This window comes from Vicia villosa, linkage group LG6, assembly GCF_029867415.1.
Source record: "Vicia villosa cultivar HV-30 ecotype Madison, WI linkage group LG6, Vvil1.0, whole genome shotgun sequence".
NCBI lineage: Eukaryota > Viridiplantae > Streptophyta > Magnoliopsida > Fabales > Fabaceae > Vicia > Vicia villosa.
In genome coordinates this window covers 134615876-134636022 of record NC_081185.1, presented here as the reverse complement: position 1 = coordinate 134636022, position 20147 = coordinate 134615876, and the positions used below count along the sequence as shown (strand labels likewise).

Below are 20147 nucleotides of genomic sequence, written 5' to 3'. Positions count from 1 at the left end.
AGGGTTTTTGCTTTGAGTCCCAGCGAAGAGGAGAGCTTATAATCTTGTACAATTTAAATTTTACGTACGTCGAGGTCGACGACACTGACAATCGTCCCTCAACTCTACTTTTTTTTCTTCTCAAGGGAGAGCACAATCGCAAAGGGTTTTTGAGTATGGTTTAATGTATCATGGGAGCCCCGCGTAGATCGATTGAAATGACAACCAATTTTCCTAAATCATCATGATAGGTCATATTTAGATGGACTATAAAAGCCACTACATCTAACGCCACGAAGAATGGGCTCCCTAAGACAATGGTGTACACCCTTTTGTAGGGGATTTCCAAGAAATATTTATCCACGTTCCTATTTGCTCTTCCATCTCTAATGGAAAATAGAAATTCTACGACCCCAGATGGGTGAGTAGAATAGTCATTGAATGCTAAAAGATTCCCGCCTTCATATGGAGTTAGGTATCATTCGAGTAATCCCAATCTCCCAAATATTTTAATGTACATAATGTCACTAGAAGTTCTATCGTCTACAAGGATTTGTGATAGTAAATGATTTGTTATGGTAGCGGTTACGACTAGTGGAAGCTCTACATTGAGAACTACATCCATTTTATTGCGGCCTCGAAACCCTAACATAAGTTTGTCATTTTCCCGCTTCTTAGTTACTACCAGTGATCTTGAAGAGCTACATAGTGGGTGTTTTTGTTCTCCTCTTCTTTGTTAAACAATCCACCATTGATCAGAGAAATGTCAAGGTAAAGGAGTGATCTTGAAGTCGAAAAATCTATGGTGACTTCAAAAGGGGGATCAAACACTATTGCCCTCTTTAGAAAAGGATCGTGATGATGATTTGTGACTTTGGGATCAGAGAAGCTGATAGTGGAAATTTGTGAGAATCAAAATTTGAATTCCACAAGCGACGCCATTATTCTGTTCTAGAACCAGAAGTATGGGTAGATCAAATGAGCTTGGGTTCTAGTGCAATGGAGTGGACTTCTAGTAGGACGGAGCAGAGATGGATCAATAATGTTATCACTCCAACATCCAATTCATTGAATAAGTGAGAAAGTAATTTAAGTGAATGAATGAGAGAATACATGAAATGACGCGTGTTAGAGTTTATTTAGTATGGGCAGTTAGAGTCGTTCATGTGTGATCTGACGCTTGCAAGGGACTGCTTGATTTTATCTGAGGATGGTGAATGCTTTGACTCAACAAAGTCTTGTTACAAATGTTCTTGGACTGAACCTCCTCATGATTGGGCTTTAATGTCCACAGGCATGTATCGACCCTAAACAGTATTTAAAATTTCAATACATTGAATGCACGCGTTTCAAAAAAATATTACTATAAATAATTCATTAACTTGTGCCCTTGGGGCACATGTTAGCTTTTCCCTTTAAAGTATCGTCTATGATTTGATGTACTGATCCTATAATTTTTTTTATTGGCAGTGTATAACAATGAACTTCTAAAATAAACATAATTTATTATTACATTAAAAGTATATACAAAATCGATTGAATTTTTTTTATTTGATACCGAAGAAGTAATTAGTAATTACTAATCGATATAAGCTCATGATTGAACGATTACTTATAGTTTTTGAAAATGCGTGATTTGACTCACGTGCGCATACTTTTTTTTATCCTACCAAAAGGAACAGGTCCAATCATTTATTCTAACCTCGTATAGTCTTTACATGTGTTTGTATTCATAATCATAAGATAGAAACAATATTGAGTCAAAATAAAAAATATATATAAAATAGTGCGACTTGTAGTTAAAAACTCAAAGCCACCAAACTTTTTCTCTAGTTTATTCCATTCCAAATTGAACGGTTTTATTTAATAAACCATAGTTGGTTATTCATCTCTTACCTATGCTTTTCCCTTCTATATATATACAAGTGCAAATCATTCATATCTTCATGCAAAAACTTAAAACATACACAAAACACAAACAAAGTTTTATATTATGGACTTTTACGGTTCCGCAAATTTATTTGATATTTCATGGGAAGATTTGTTTATGTTCGATAATTTTGATTCCAATTCTTCATCCTCTAGTGGTGATCATATGGATTTACAAGAATTCAAATCCAATATTAGAGAAGAAAATTCACCACCACCACCACCACCACAAACCCTAACTCAACAACAACCATCACTTCCCTCAAAAACCCTAACTAAACAACCACCATCATGTAAACGAGAGAAGAGGCTTTATAGAGGAGTGAGGACAAGACCATGGGGAAAATATGCAGCAGAGATAAGAGACACAACACGAAACGGTGTTCGGGTATGGATCGGAACATTCGATACACCTGAAGCAGCTGCTTTGGCTTATGATCAAGCAGCTTTCTTAACAAGAGGATATAGGGCAATCCTTAACTTCTCAGAACATGTTGTGAAGGAGTCTCTTCAAAACATGAATTTCAAGACATTGTTAAACCGAGGTTGTTCGCCTTTGTTGGAGCTAAAAAAGATGCATGTTTTGAGAACAAGATCTACTAAGACTTGTAGTAAAAAGGGTAAGAAGGTTTCAAAGAATGGAGGGTTGAATATGAATGTTGCTGAAAATGTTTTGGTGTTGGAAGATATGGGGTCTGAGTATCTAGAGCAACTTTTGATGAGCACCATTTGAAGCAACCAACCAATGCTTTATTCATTCATTTGAAATCGGTATCTTAGCTTGATTTTATTCTTTAAATTGTTTCATTGAACAATTCATTCATTTTATTTGCATTAAGTTGTATAAACATGAAAATTTCTTGTGCATAATGTTGAACATTATTAATATATATTATACATTTTATTTTCACTTACAATGATTAATATATAGTCACATATATTTTGGTTCAACGAGTCTCGACAGTTCTGTTTATGCTTCTTAGGAATGTTAAAACTCGTTAATGTTAGAAGTTAGTAATTCATTGTTTAAATGTGTTTGACAATGTTGTGTTCGACCTACTTGAATTAGATATAGATTACATAGTTGATCTTAGCTGAGTAATATTTCGAATACAACATATAATAGCGACAGAGTCCAATATATCATGTAATAAGTCAAGTGTGTTAGTTGCTTATAAATAGGCATGTTATGATGTAAATCAAATAAGCAACTTATGGTACAATTTCCTATTTTTTCAATACAATTCTCTCTCTCTCTCTCTCTCTCTCTCTCTCTCTCTCTCTCTCTCTCTCTCTCTCTCTCTCTCTCTCTCTCTCTCTCTCTCTCTCTCTCTCTCTCTCTCTCTCTCTCTCTCTCTCTCTCATAACCACAATTGTTTCAACAAATTAGTATCAATGAGCCTAGATGCATTTCGGTGAATTTGTAATGGTTGTAATGGCAAACGGAAACACAACATCAACGCGTAATTTCCTGCAAATTTCTGGTTTTCAAAGGTGAGAACTAAGAAATATAGGTTGTGCAGATGAAGGTCATCTTCATATCTCAAGATGTGGATGAAATCGTATGTGATGTAGTACATGCATTAGAAGAAAATGCAAATGATGTTCAGAAGGTTGCGTGCGCACAAGGAACAAGACGGAAAAACTCTTTTCTTGATTCCCCCCGTCTGTGGATCCAAATTGTGTTCAAGAAGATCTAAAGAAGTTTGAGAGAACACAGATGAAAAAAATATGATTTCTCAAGATTAGTGTTACTCACCAACCAGATTAAGGCATGTGGTGAATCAAGCAATGATCTCTAGAAGATTGAAAAACGATTGAGATCTCTGATTGGAAATTTTAATTATATTGTAGTGTCTATCAAAGAGCCCAAGAACCTAGTTGAGATGAAGTTATAAGAACTTCAAACGTCATCAGATGCTCATGAGATGAGACTGAAGTAGAGGAACTCAGAAAGGGAGAAAGTGGTTAAACAAACATTGCAAGCAAGATTCGTCAAGTAGTCTGGAAAAGAAAAGGCGAAGTAAAGAAAGAATCTTGATAATGATGAGAAATAAAGCAAAAAGTCAAGGAATCACAGTGAATCCACCAACATAGACATGATCAACAAGTACACAAGGAAAAAAGTTGACAGGAAGGAGGTGTAATGCTACCACTGTCACAAATTTGGTCATTTTCCTCGAGATTGTCAAAGAAAGAAGGAATCAAGAGTAAAGGATAATGACGAAGTACAATATTCACATGCTGGAGAATGCGAATCTGATGATGTGCTACTCATGGCCAATATTTAGTCGAGAAATGAACAAACCAATATGTGGTACCTTGATTCAGGATGTAATAACCATATGAACTATAATAAAAATTGGTTCACCAAATTAGATTAATTAGTTAAGAAAGTGATAAAGTTTAAAGATGGCAGTCATCTCATATCAGGTGGAAAAGGAAACATATATGTGGTTAGAAAGGATGGTCAAAAATCCAGTATCATTGATGTGTTGTACGTACCTTCGATGACAATTAATTTGATAAGCATATCTCAATTACTTGCAAAAGGGTACAACATAAAAGTTAGAAAAGAATCAAATGAAGGTGTATGATGGTGAAGGAAGGATGATTATGAAAGCACTGTTGACAGACAATAAAACCTTTAAAATAGAGATCAACACAGTTGATTATCAATATCTAAATTCGACTGTCAATGGAGACAAAGACTGGTTGTGGCACCACATGTATGGACATCTAAACTTTAGAAGTCTATGTATTCTTAACCTGAAGAAGATGGTGTATGGCTTACCTCAGGTGACGAAACCAAGTCAAAGTGTGATGAGAATTGCAAAGAAACGCATACTAGGAAAGTACTCAAGCATGACTTACCCATGATGTCAAAGGAAAAGCTAGAGCTTGGTTATACTAATTAATACGTGTGAACCTTTTGAAGTCAGGTCGAACGAAGGTAATTATTACTACTCCGACCTGATTTATAAGCAAAGATTCTCTTTTTAGATTCATTGCATAATGAATGTATCTAGTCTACATAAAAGACCAAATACATCCATTATTCAATGAACCTAAAAAAAGAATCTTTGCTTATAAATAAGGCCGGAGGGAGTATTTCCTAACTCTCATAGATGAATTCAATAAATATATGGAGATTCATCTTATTGTAAATATGGAGTTGCATGTCGTGAACCAAAGTGAATACAAGATAAAGAAATTGAGAACTGATGGTGGAGGTGAATACACCTTTATAGAATTTTCAAGACATTGCAACGAGGAAGGCATAGAGCATGAGGTCATTGCACCATATACACCTCAACATAATGGTATAACTGAGAGAAAAAATAGAAGTATACTGAACATGGTTAAGAATATGTTGAAAGCTACAGAAATGCCAAAGAGATTTTAAAGAAAAGTAGTTTCGACAACAGTGTACATACTTAATAGATGTCCAACCAAGAAGATAGTCAACATGATATCTTATGGGGCTTGGAAAAGACTGAATCCAAATGTTAGTCATCTTATATTTTTTGAATCAATGTATTTCAGGCATGTACCTGAGCAGGTGACGAAGAAGCTAGATGATCAAAGTCAAGCCATGGTGCTCATAGGTTATCATTGACTAATGTATACAAGTTAAATTTGCTAAATGATGATAAACTGGTGATTAGTAGGAATGTTCTGGTGGATGAAATTAAAGGGTGGAATTGGACTCAAGAGTCAGTTCAACATATGCAAGAGATAGTCCCAACTTTTCTTGAAGCATACCAACAAAATGAGGACATAACCACTCGAGCAGAATGTTAGAAGATTGTCTAGAACAAGAACTGAGTTAACAAGGCTAGTTGGATATGAGATATTTTCAGATCAAGCAATTGATGCAAATGGTGATCTCATAAAAAAAAGCAATAATGATGGTTGAATTAGAGCAAATTAAATTTAAATCTTGCCATGATTGATTCAAATTGGTTGGCAGGCATGAAAGAAGAACTCAGAGCAATTGAGGAAAATTAGACTTGGGAACTTGTCGAAAGATCTAGCTAAAGGACAATATATGTGAAATGGGTGTTCAAGCTGAAACTGAGGCCAAGTAGTAAAATTTCCAAGTATAAGGCAAGACAAGTGGTAAGAGGTTTTCTACAAAAGCCTGATATCGAATTCAATGAAGTCTATGCACCTGTTACAAGGTTTGAGACAATCAGGATTATTGTGTCGATTGCAACATACAAAGAATGGAAGATACATCAATTAGATGTAAAGTCAGCATTTCTGAATGGACCATTGGAAGAATTTGAGGAAAAAAAATCAATTCTTGGAGCAACCAAAGTCTATCTCAAGCAGGGAGAGAAACTCTTATTAAATATGTTCTTCAATCTATTCCAACTTATATCATGAGTATATTTTTGCTACATTCCTCCTTAAGTGATGAAATTAAAAAAATGACAAGTTCGTTCTGGCGGAGTTATAAAAGAGATTGAGCTAAAAGAGTTCATTGGCTATCTTGGGATCATTTGTCTATGCCTAAAAATGTAGGTGGTATTGGATTAAAAAAATAAGCGCTTTCAATTATATTATGTTTAGTAAACAAGCTTGGAGTCTCGTGACTAATCCACATAACCTAGTCACTCACCTCTATAAGGCTATGTATTTTCCTAAATGTGATTTTATGAATTCTGATATTGGGCACAATCCCAGTTATGTGTGGCAGAGCATATGGAGTTTTAAATTTATGGTGCAAGGAAGTTATAAATGGAGCATCAGTTCAAGAGAGAAATTTTTGGTTTGGGGTTAAAAATGGCTACATGACAGCACTTCGTTGGATAATCCTTGACCAAATAACTCGGTTGTGGCTAATCTAAAAGTTTTGGATTTGTTGAGTTCTAATGGTAAACAATGGAACTCGGACTTGATTTCTTCTCTATTATGGGGATGGTGTTGCACAAAAGATCCTTAATACTCCTTTATTTGAGGCGGTTTAGGTGGATAAGTTACTATGGAAGTTTTTAAAAAGAATGGTAGGTTCTCCGTACGCAGTGCTTATTGCTAATGTATTAACGAAGCCATTGACACCTCTCACCTCAGGATTAATGAGAAATGAGACTTGATTTGGAATATAAAGACCCCCACGGGTTAAGAACTTTTTGTCGCGTCTATGTAGGAATTGTGTTCCTACAAGAATAAGACAATTAGACAAAGGTGTTAAATGTCCTTCTAGTTGTGTTGTCTGTAGGGAAGGAGATGAGAATAACAACCACGTGTTTTTTCAATGCCCGGAGAATATTGAGTGTTGGGAAAAAGTGGGATTTTGGTCTATATATTGCAGTAGTTGATCAATCATGGAAGAGCTTTTGCTTCTGTTGTTTTTTTCTTTCTTGCAGGTCTCTAATCAAGATCAAATGCAGTTTTCTCAATTATTTTGTGGGAATAACCATATTTGGAATCTTATTGAAAATACTCCGAACAGTACTTGTAATCGAGTTGTGCAACTATTTTCAGGGTGAAAAGATGCTCAACTACTTCAAATTTGCAATACAACACCAGTTCAAACGACAAGACAGTAAGTGAAATAAACCTTTGGTTGAACGTCTCAAATGCAACATCAATGTATCTTTTTCTAACATAACGTAGGAATATGTTTTTAAACCTATCAAGTGTCTTGTAAATATAATTTATGACAAATTATTAAGTAATGTAACTATACATATCTATTTGATTGTTATTCATTATTAAAATATCATACCATGAGTATTTGGATAAGAAGCCAGCCTGTCGTTAAAAGACTGCTCCATGCAATGCATCAATCTATGGAAATAAAACGAGTCTGTCTTCAACCATGAATTTCAAAGAAAAAAATCATTCATGTATCTGTTTTGGTCATTCAAATTAACGGAAAGAAAACCTCACGTGTGTTCATTCTCATTTACTATCATATACTATTTAATTTAATTATATATGGTATTTAGATTCATGAATGTTGTTGCATCATATCTGAATTCTTATGCAATTTTTATATATAAAACTGCACTACTTGTTAATTATTAGGAAAGTAAAAAATGGATGGCCCATAGTGGATCATGGTCAATATCATTAGTTCATGTCATCTTAATTAATAATAGTACTAAAACAGTGGTATTAACAACGGTAATGTTGACCCAAAAAAGAACGTAAATGGGAATGAGTCATGTTGGTTAGCGTATGTTGTTGACACTGCGCACGAATGTTTTTCATTCAGTTTGGATAATCGTCATTCAAAATAATTAAATTATTTATAAAATAAAAACTGAATACTATTTTGGTTTTTCACAAAAATTACACAACTCAAATTAATTTCACACAAAAAGACTTAGTTTAATTACTTACAAAATTTATCCGACCATATTAGTCATTCTGTTAATATATTTTTTAAACTGATTTTTTCATATCTTTAAGCCATGGTTGAACTGTCATATTGATTTTTATTTTTCATTTTTTAAATACTATATTAGTTTTTAATTATAATTTATTTTTAAACGATTCTGATTTAATAATATAAAAAAAAATTAAAATTATTTCTTATAAGGAATCAAACCCAAGACTTTTAAGTCATATCTTAAGTCTTTACTACTAGGCCAATATGTGGCCGACACTTACTACTTAATAGACCTCCGCCAACAAAACTACATCATCCCACAACAACAACAACAATACCCAAAACAACAACAATATCAACAACAACAACAATAGTACCTAGAACAAACCAAATATCAATACAACTCCCAACAACACAACTACCAAGAGTACAACCCATTCCAAACTGAGTCCCAACCACTTTAGCAACAACAAGACCAATACCAAGAACACTACCCATATCAAACCCAGTCCCAACCACTATTTCAACCACGCAGTCAACCACCTCCACTACACCAAATCTCACATTTAGCAGCGCAGCTACGACAGCGCTTTGAGAAAAAAGCGCTGCTATAAGTTTCGCTAAAGACAAAACTATAAAACAAGGGGAAAAAGCGCTGGTATATGGGGGTCCTACGAAAGCGCTTTTCAAAAGCGCTAGTATAGGCTGGGCTACAAAAGCGCTTTATAGAAGCGCTGGTATAGGGTGGGCTACGAAAGCGCTTTCAAAAGCGCTGCTATAGGGGTAGGCTACGAAAGCGCTTTTTTCCTAAAAAGCGCTGGTATAGGGGGTTCTACGAAAGTGCTTTTCAAAAGCGCTCTCGTAGCAATTTTAAAATTAAATTAATTAAACTAATTAACACAAAAACACGTTTTGCCCCAATTAATTTCTCATTCTCTCTTCTTCTCCTCGCGTCTGAAACCCTAACCACCTTCATCTTTAGTTACTCCGACCGTCCCTCCGCCACAACCTTCATCTTTAGTTGCAGCTACGACCGTCACTCCACCACGTTCTCCATCCTCATTCTACTCTCGATTTCTAAACCGTTCTCCCTCCGCCTCTGGTTCGCCGTTTCCGCCTCTGGTTCCCCGTCTCCTCCGAAGGCCACCTCCAACCCTATTTGATTCACCAAGTACATGTCATGTTTTTGGTATCCCTCACACTTGTATGTAGCTTAGGAAGTTAGAATTACTAAGCATTCAATTGAAAATATCAAGTCTGGCTCAGTAATGTTAGGATGGAATTGAAAATACTTTGATTATTTAGGAAGTTAGAATCAAGTTTTGAAACTAGACTTGTCTGCCTCAGTAATGTTAGAAATGCTATGTAGTGTCCAAGGTGAATTTGTTCTTCAAATAGGATTTTGGCAATACCAAATGCAAGAACCAAACTCAGCCAAATCTGCAGCTAGGGCCCTAGAATATTTTGACAATCCTGTTAATGAAAATGTCTAAGATATGATTCTAATGATAACCAAAGAAACTTGCAGTTAGAATTGACTACTAGACTTGCAAGGTGTATTTTGACTAATTATATTTTGACTAATTATAGTTTCCACTTGCTTTTCTGCATAATTCACTCCTTCATATGTAAAGGTAATCTTTCATCTAAAAATTCATGTTATTGCTCAATTCAACTCTAATACATGAAAACTCAAGTTCGAAACAAGTTTCAAGAATCTTACTTCTCTACTGGTATTGTGATGAATTTGTCTGAAGTTGCGTGAATATGCTGCGTTTTATTACTAGTTTTAACGATAAGTAGAGAAAAATAACAAACAAAAGCTTGAAGAAAAGAGAATGTTTTCATGCTAAAACTTCCCTAGTATCAAGAAGGATTGTGATGCGGCGTCTGAATCACTCATGAAAAAGAAAAATCATGTTTGAATTGCAACGAGATCCTAGTTCAATCACACACTGACAAGTGGAATTAATATTGAAGGTTTGTGGCGTAGTTCCTTATTTTAACCATTATGCAGTAATTAATGATATTTGGATTTATGTAACTTCGAATATAGTGAAGTGTACATGAAATCTAATCTAACATGAAAAGTTACAACTTTTAGGAAGATACCAAAGTCTAATTTGGACCATAAGGTTGAAAAAAAAGCAAATAAACTTGTAAGCGCTGCAACATGCATTATAATATAAATTTTGTATTTTCCCACTATTTTCTTTAACCTAAAACCCACAATCACAGCATATTTAAAGAGCAACAAACCAACGATTTTAGGTTCTGAATTTCATTAAAAGGAAAATTTTGTAGTGTTTCAAAGGACGGAGATTGATGCTCTTTCACCATTGAAGTTGTAATTAAAATATTTTTCCTCAAGGACGAAGGTTATGAATAATTATACTATGGGTCGATAAATTTCATTTGATGGGGTCTTATGAATTTTTCTTGAATTCTTTGATCTATATTATAATTTGTTTTGTACTAATTCATGCAAGTACTATCTATTATAATCCAATAAAACTTGTTCTTAGTGTTTGATATATTGATGAATGATTCAAGTGGTTCCAATTTATAAATGATTATTAATCATAACTTGCACAACTCTGTCTAACTTTGTTATTCGACATCTAATAGTTCTAGTCATAGGATATTATTTGATTTGTGACATAGAAATTAACGTTCAATAAAATCTTCTTCAATTATAAATTCGCCTAAAACATTAGATACATGTGATTAAAGAACAATGTTTTGTGGCAAGAGATTGCATGTAACTATTTTTGTTAGTTTATCATGTTAATAGGGATGCCATTGCGGTGATTAGATGAAATTATCATACAAACATAAATAAAAAATTTGAAAAATACTTGGTCGTCTTTAATCAATAAATTTATGGGAAACTCCACTCATCTCTCGTGAAATTTGTTAAAATGACATTGACATCATCTGTAACTTTATAATATGTATTAACCTCTTCCGAGGTCTATTAAAATGACACTGACATCTCTTCTAGTTCTTAGTGACAGTCAAAAACCATAAATATATAAAATATTTATATATAATTTTTTGTTTGTCATTAGTTAGTATATATAAATTTAAAGGAACTTCGTGCATATTTAAAAACTAAAAGAGAATGTCGATGTTATTTTAACAATACGTAAATGTAGTGAGTGTAATTTTCCGTAATTTTATTGCATAATATTGGTGATCTTCAAGTAGAAACTTACCATAAACTTCAAGCCTCAAGACTTTCATTCGAGGAAAACAAGGCAGATTAGTTTTGGAATTGGAATGTTTGCTAACACCAGAAAAAGAGCTTTTAGCTTTTAGCTTTTCAGTTCATATTAACAAAAAAAGCTCTGTTTGGTAACTGTCATTTAGCTTTTCAGCTCATATTAACAAAAAAAGCTCTGTTTGGTAACTGTCATTTAGCTTTTAGCTTATAGAGTATGTTTGGTAAGGTCATAAAAAAAGCTTTTAGCTTTTAACTTTTCAGCTCATATAAATAAAAAAGTTCTGTTTGGTAACTGTTTTTAGCTTTTAGCTTTTAGCTTTTTTACTAGCTTTTGTCTTTTTTTTTAAAGCTATTTGAAGTAGCTTTTGAGTTTGTAGCTTTTAGCTTGTGACATTTTCTTCCATTTGTATCCTTATTATTTTAAGAAAATCAATTTTCACTCTTCAATGTGTAGTATTAACTTTTACCCTACGATATATAACATCTAAATTATACAATAAATTTTAAAATAGTATTGATATATCTCGAGTTAGTGAAACGTAATCGAAGAATCAATGAGATTAACTGAGACGAAGAAAATTAAAAATTTTGTTGTATTTTTATGGTATGATATTAAATAATAAACTTATTTTTATCATTAATTTTGATTAATTTAACTGCATTCAAATTTCATATATTTCGTTAAATTTATTTATATAATTTATATACAAATTTAAAATATTTTGATGTTTCTTAAATTTTTCACATATATTAAAATTGTTTTGTAAATTTGTATTAATATATTTATTTTTAACAAATAAAAATTAATTTTATAATATAATATGATAAGATAAATAAATCACAACTTTTTTAATAAGAATGTCCTTTTGTGTCATTTTGTATTTTTATCAGCTAGTGTAACAGCTAATTTACCAAACACTCAAATTAGCTTATCAGCTACCAGTCATCAGCTATAAGCTATTAGTCATCAGCTACCAGCTATCAGTCATCAGCCACCAGCTAGTTTTACCAAACAAAGTCGTAGCTTTTTTACTAGCTTTTAGCTTTTTTTCTCAAAAGCTATTTAAAGTAGCTTTTGAGATTTTAGCTTGTGACTTTTTATTTCATTTATACCCTAATTATTTTAACGAAAATATAATTTTACCCTTATATATATATAAAATATTTTTTGCGTTGTATAATTATATTCGTGTTGATTAACAAAAAAAATGCAATATTTAATATTTTTTAACGACATTAAAATTCATGTCTTGTAATGAATTTAGAGACAGTGTTTCTAATTTTTAAATTTGTGAAACATTAAGAGATTATTACGACGACGAAGATTTGTAATAATATTAGAGTTTTACCGTAAAATAGACAATAAAATTATTTTTATTAGTATTTTAGATTAATATAATTGAATTCAAAATCGTAATGATGTTATTTTATATATCATTAAATTTATATATAAATTTTATTATATACGTTCATTTAAAAATTTATATATAATTATTCGATATATTTTGATGTTATTTTTAATTTTAATATATATTAATTTTTTTTTTCATGTGTTTGCTAATATATGTTTTTTATTTTATAAAAATTAATTTAATTATATAATACAATAATATAATGAAACTATCAATTTCTTAATTAAGAATGTTCTTTTATATCATTTTGTATTTATCTGCTAGTATACCAACTAATTTATCAAACACTTAAATTAACTTATCAGCTATCAGCTACCAGCTATCAACTATCAACTATCAACTATCAACTACAAGTCATCAGCTACCGGCTAGTTTTTTCAAAAAGAGCCTAAGTGCCAATCAATGGGCAAAAATTCTAGATGGCTTATGCAAAAGGTCACTATAATTCTATTCTTGTGCCAAGCATGGATCAATGGGCAAAAATTCTAGATGGCTTATGCAAAAGGTCACTATAATTCTATTCTTATAGCTATACTTAAACATTCAAGCCTACAAAGTTCCAACTCTGTTAATATAGCCTTTTCTGTACAACAATGTCATTGTGTATATTTTGTGCATGACTCAGATTTTATTCTCAGTAGGCTTAAGAAAATGAGTGATTGGAAACTACTCATAGTTGATTCTTAAAATCTTCGAATGAATTTAATAGAAGGGTATAATAGTTATTATTTATTATTATTGTTATTGGATTTTAGTTGTATTTGGGCCTTTAATAGTTGTTGGACTTTTAGGTTTAATATCCACTTAGAATAGTATATATTGTAGTCTTATAAAGACATTTGAAAGAAAAAAGATAAATCAAAAAGTTATCTTTTATCATTATTTTTCTAGCTTAGTTTTATTTGTCTTATAGTTTTAGAGCTTTTACTAGCTTTGTTAGGGTTCTTGAATTTGCATCCTAACATAATTTCAAATAGTAAATTTTCATTAATCATCTTTACAAGACACAAATTTCAACAATTGATTTTTAACAAAAATAATAATAATATATTTTTTTATTTTGGAATATATATATATATATATATATATATATATATATATATATATATATATATATATATATATATATATATATATATAAAAGATCAAATTACACCAATATGTTACACTTATAGTTACACTCATTAATAACCTTTGATTTTAATTTAATCCAATGGCTAAAAATATTTAATTAGTGACTCATGATTCTTACTTAAAATAGTTTTATTCTATTTTTGGTAATTAATAATTTTGACTTTAATAAATTATAATTTATTCTTTTTCTCATAAAATAAATAAAATCTCTCCTACTTTTGTAACAATTAGATCACACTTCAATTTTGATATTAATAAATATTAAAAATCACAAATATTTAAGAAATATTAATAATAATAATAATAATAATAATAATAATAATAATAATAATAATAATAAGTGAATAGAATATAGTTTTATATTATTATAAAAATTGTGATTTTTTTAAAATTGTTAGTAAGAATTATTTGATTAAAATAATGTTTGTTACTAAGAAAAAATTGGTATAAAAATTCTGATTTATTTTAAAGAAAAAATAATATTATATTTGCTTAATGTAACTAATAAAACTGTTTTCTTTTTAAATACAATACAAAATAATTCTTAAAATATGTATAAAAAATACAAAAAAACTAATAACTAATAATTAGAACATAATAATTTATCTGTGGATCAAATAAAATTTTATTTTCAAAAAGTAGTGCAATTTTTTTTTAAAATTAAGAATACAAGTTTTCTTAATTAAAAAAATTATAGTTTTATTAAGAAACGATAAAAATAACATATTTTTAGAAATGTTAGTAAAAATCACATGATTTTTATTAATAAGTTTTAAAAATACGTGAATCTTTAAGATTTCTTAGTAACAAGTATTATTTTTCATCTAATAATGTTTACAAACAATTTTAAACAAATCACAATTTTTATAATAATATAAAACTATATTCTATTCACTTATTCTTATTAATATTTCTTAAAAATTTATGATTTTTAACATTTATTAATATCAAACTTATTTTCATATAAATTTTTTTAACTTTAAACAAAATTTTCTATTTTTTATGTAAATAAATTTATATTTTATTTGCTTAAAATTCTATATATAATTGATATATTTTAAAATAAGAAAAGGTTTTTTTTTAATCTTGACTTTTTTTATAAAATTGAAGTGTGATTTAATTGTTACAAAAGTAGGAGAGATTTTATTTATTTTATGAGAAAAAGAATGAATTATAATTTATTAAAATCAAAATTATTAATTACCAAAAATAGAATAAAACTATTTTAAGTAAGAATCATGAGTCACTAATTAAATATTTCTAGCCATTGGATTAAATTAAAATCAAAGGTTATTAATGAATGTAACTATAAGTGTAACATATTGGTGTAATTTGATCTCTCCTCATATAAATATATATATATATATATATATATATATATATATATATATATATATATATATATATATATATATATATATATATATATATATATATATATATATATATATATATATATATATATATATATATATATATATATGAGGAGGGATCAAATTACACCCGAAGAGTTACACCACGAGTTACACTCGTTCAATAACTACATCTCGAATTAATATTTTTTAAATTCAACCGTTGGATTGAAACATAATATCATATAGATCATACCTATAAAATTTGAGCTTAATCTATAATGATTTACTATGTAATTGAATTACATCAAAATTAACGTTATATGAAAGCTCATTTTAACGTTAATCTTTGGATATCTTGATGATATAGTAAATCATTATAGATTAAGCTCAAACTTTATAGGTATGATCTATATGATATTATGTTTCAATCCAACGGTTGAATTTAAAAAATATTAATTTGAGATGTAGTTATTGAACGAGTGTAACTCGTGGTGTAACTCTTCGGGTGTAATTTGATCCCTCCTCTATATATATATATATATATATATATATATATATATATATATATATATATATATATATATATATATATATATATATATATATATATATATATATATGATGGATTATTTACTTTAAAACCGATTTAAATTGTACCGCAAACATCTGTTATATTCGAACTAAAGTGATTCAAGTTCTAGCACACAACACAGAGATTTTATTCAAATATCAAACCATGATCTACATTTAGAAATTCCGGACCATATTGAAAACGGACAAACTGACATTAAAATAGCAAAATGCAAACTGAATTAATTCAAATAAAGTTTTGTTCATATGATACATGACCCTTCAAGCATGCTTGGCTATTTTCAAATGCAGTTCACTCTTGTTAGCACCCACAAATTTGTCCACTGGCTCTCCTTGTTTCAAGAACAGGAATGTTGGCATAGCTTTAATTTCACACTCGTCACTAACAGCCTGAAAAAAAAATCAATGTAATTATTAGTTGCAGCAGAATTTTTAGTTAAAAACAAGGCTTAATTGTAATTTTGATCCTATTATTATTTTTTTTGGATTTTGATCCCCTATTTTAAAATCCGAAATTTCGGTCTTTGTATTTTCGTTTTTTGAGGATTTTGGTCCCCTGCAAATCCGAAGACAATTTTAAATGATGTGACACTCACATTGATGATGTGTGAGTTTCATTTTAATTAAAATTGTCTTCCGAATTGCAAGGGGACCAAAATCCTCAAATAACTAAATAAAATGACTAAAATTCCTGATTTTAAAATAGATCAAAACTCAAAAAAATGATTACAAGGGGATCAAAACTGCAATTAAACCTAAAAATAATATTATTTTTAAGTAGACATTGGTTACCTTCAATTCGTCCACATCAACCTTAAGGAAGGTGACATTTAGAAACTCTTTAGCATACTCTTCAAAAATTGGGCTCATTAAACGACATGGGCCACACCAAGTAGCAGTAAAATCAACAACAATCTGTAAATGTGATGATTTCCATTTAAATTAGGGAGCATGGATATCCTAAACAATAATAATTTTCAAAAATAAATAAATTAAACTTAATTATAATCTAACACCTGCACAAACAAAAACATAATTTTTTTCAGAAATGTTGTTGCTACAAAAATAAAAGAGAAAGTGTGAGGGTAATAACAAAACTAACCAGTTTGGTGGAGGTATTTCCTTTTTCAATATGTTTCTTCCAATCCTCCACGCTGTGAATACTGATCACTTCTCCCTCTTCTGCCATTTTTTTCTTTGTTGAAATTATGCCTTTGACTTCAAATGTTTTTTTCACTATGATCTTAAAAATACATGCTCTATACCTGTTATATACTGTAAGATTTCAAATTAAAAATTGATGAAAATAAGTCACATGCGTTGTCACATTACCATTGACTATCACTGCATTCATCATCACCGGCACGTCTAAGTGTGAACATAAATTCACGACTGCAATGTTTATTATATTTTAATATGAGTTAAAAGGTAGTGCACTGACAGTGTAAAATAATTTTACACTGTCATCCAATAGGAAATCATAAATGTGTCATGTCATTAAATTTTTTTTAAATAAAAAAATGGTTTAATTGGATACATGGGTGGTGATTGGTTGACAGTGTAAAAATATTTTACACTGTCAGTGCATCACCCATTTTCTCTTTTAATATTATATGTTAATACAAATAATATTCGGTGGTTCTGCCTTAGGTGGCAAATCCTAAAAAAATAAAAAAATAAAATAACTGCATACCTGAGAAAGAATGAAAAAACACAATACCTCAGGGGTGCTTCTAGGATACTGAATGGAACCAGAAATTAGGATTTTTCTTTGGCCATTGCTGAGTGAGAAGAGACTTTCTATCATAAGTAACATTGCATTCACAATCCAAAAACAAAACAAACAACATCTTTACTAGTAGTAGCTTTGCAAATGAAGTAGAGTCCATTTCTCAAAGAAGAAATAGAATAGTGAGTGAATTAGTATGGAGCAGTGAGTATTATGATGCTACAGCTACTAAGTTATTAACTGCTTTTCCATTTCCAAACCACACATGGTCTTTACTTTTGATGTCAAAAGATACCTTATTTAATTGTTTATGTCAGATTAGCAGTATTTATTGTAGGAGAATTGAAAGGAAAAAAAATGGAAATTGTTATTTTGAGAGAACCGTTGGGTTTGCTAACGGGTTTGCTAGTGGTACAAAATGTTTTTTGTTGACGAAATGGGTTTGCTAGTGGTACAAAATGACGGTACTTTGCTAGTGTTTTTGGATTGAAGAACATCATTATTCTTTTCAAATCTTATTCACTTTAAGGATTTTTTTCGGTTAGACATTTGTTTCATTTATTATATCTCCCTTAGAGAAGAACATAGTTACTCATTATTTAGTAGGATTTCTCAATGCACCCACCGAATCTCTTAATCGTCTCGTGCAATTTTAATTAGAAGTGAAATGTAGATGATTTAAAAATATAACATAATGTTCCCACTACAAAAAAGATGCTCTGCAGCGACGTGGATAACACGTCGCAACATGCAACATCACGTGGCAACCAAAAAATAGCGACGTGGGCCAACACGTCGCAGGAGCTAAAGTGGCAATTATGTAGCGACGTGGAGACCACGTCAGAAAGTAGCGACGTGACTCCCACGTCGCAATAGGATTACATAGGAAACAGCTCCCTGCACACACAGCAGGTGTGGCAGGTGTTGAGAAGTGTGTTTGTTGACCAATGTAGAGACGTGGTTTCCACTTCGCTACATTAAATGTTTTTTTTTTTAAATGTGATGTTTCTCGATGCAGGTAATGTGCACATATAGAACCTTCAACTCTTGTTTTATTCTTCACTGATCGCTTTGAATCACCCATGAACCTTTCAAACAGATACATCCACCTATATTGAACTGGTCCACCAAGAAAAGCTTCATATGCAAGATGCACAGGTAAATGTTCCATGGAGTCAAAGAAACCAGGCGGAAATACTTGTTCCAACTTACAAAGAATGATTGCAATGTTTTGGTCCAACTTCATGATGTCTTCCACTTTTAAAGCTGACGCACAAATATCTCTAAAAAATTGACTAATTTCAGTTAGTGGATCAAGAACATGTTTGGGTAGCGAGCCAAATGCAATTGGTAACAATTGTTCCATAAAATGTGACAATCGTGACTTTTCATTCCATGCAACTTCCCAGTGTTAGGGTCAGCACACCTTGATAAATTCAATGAATACCCATCGGGCATTCTCAAATCTTTTAGCCATCGACAAACAGCTTTAGCTTCTTGGGAAGTCAGAGTGAAACAAGCCTTGGGTTTTAATAACTTTCCATTCGGTAGAGGCTTCAACTCCAACTCTCTTCTGTTACACCATTTTTCCATGTCTTGTCTGGCCTTTTCATTGTCTTTTGTTTTGCCTTTCACATCCATCACTGTGTTAAATACATTATCAAAAAAATTCTTCTCAATATGCATAACATCTAGATTATGGCGCAACAAGTTATCTTTCCAATACGGGAGGTCCCAAAATATACTTCTTTTTGTCCAATTGTGTGTGACTCCGTATACTTCAATTCGACATTCTTTGCCAGTATCTGTAAATTTTGGTAGCTCACTAACTTGTTCCCATATAGCCCATGGTGACAATCGTGGCAGACGCAAATCTTTCACTCGTACATCTTTTTTAAAGTTTGTCATGTTTCTTCTATAGGAGTGATTTCGTGGTAGGAATCTGCGGTGACAGTCAAACCACGAGCTTTTCCCACCTTTATCCAACGTGAACCCTTTGTTGTTTCTCATGCAATGCGGACAACCCATTTTGCCATGCGTACCCCAACCAGACAACATGCCATATGCTGGAAAGTCGTTGATGGTCCACATCAAGGAAGCTCGCATTGTAAAGTTTTCTTTACGTGATATATCATAAGTCCATTCTCCAATCCACAATCTCTTCAAATCATCAATTAAAGGTTGTAAATGCACATCAATTCCTGCTTTTGGACTCGAAGGTCCTGGAATGACGCACGTCAAAAACATGTATGGTTTTGTCATGCACATCTCAGGAGGGAGGTTGTAAGGGGTTACAATAACTGGCCAACAAGAATACATACTTCCCGACGCTTGAACATAAGGAGTAAAACCATCCGAGCATAATCCAAGCCTGACATTTCTAGGTTCTGCGGCAAAATCAGGATGTATTCGATCAAAATGCTTCCATGCCTCGCCATCAGATGGA

At 31.3% G+C, this 20147-nt stretch overlaps 2 protein-coding genes across 2 annotated transcripts; one reads left to right on the top strand and one right to left on the bottom strand.

Annotated features, from left to right (window-relative positions):
• Positions 1–1972: 1972 nt before the first annotated feature.
• On the top strand, positions 1973–2641 carry LOC131614738 (ethylene-response factor C3-like). Its single transcript, XM_058886295.1, has one exon. It carries the CDS (start codon positions 1973–1975, stop codon positions 2639–2641), a length of 669 nt encoding a protein of 222 aa, XP_058742278.1.
• Positions 2642–16086: 13445 nt separating this feature from the next.
• LOC131612456 (thioredoxin H-type 2-like) lies at positions 16087–17198 on the bottom strand. Its single transcript, XM_058884251.1, has 3 exons — positions 17075–17198; positions 16765–16887; positions 16087–16362 (listed from the first exon to the last, which is right to left on the bottom strand). The coding sequence occupies exons 1-3, from the start codon at positions 17159–17161 to the stop codon at positions 16234–16236; spliced, it is 339 nt and encodes a 112-aa protein (XP_058740234.1). The 5' UTR covers positions 17162–17198; the 3' UTR covers positions 16087–16233.
• Positions 17199–20147: the final 2949 nt, after the last annotated feature.

What these genes read in the sequence shown, in the direction of transcription:
- LOC131614738 (XM_058886295.1), top strand. Translation starts at nt 1,973, where the DNA reads ATGGACTTTTACGGTTCCGCAAATTTATTTGATATTTCATGGGAAGAT.
- LOC131612456 (XM_058884251.1), bottom strand. Translation starts at nt 17,161, where the DNA reads ATGGCAGAAGAGGGAGAAGTGATCAGTATTCACAGCGTGGAGGATTGG. An exon ending in GAAATACCTCCACCAAACTG is followed by an intron (nt 16,888 to 17,074) that starts GTTAGTTTTGTT and finishes TCACATTTACAG; the next exon opens with ATTGTTGTTGATTTTACTGC. An exon ending in TTGATGTGGACGAATTGAAG is followed by an intron (nt 16,363 to 16,764) that starts GTAACCAATGTC and finishes TTTTTTTTTCAG; the next exon opens with GCTGTTAGTGACGAGTGTGA.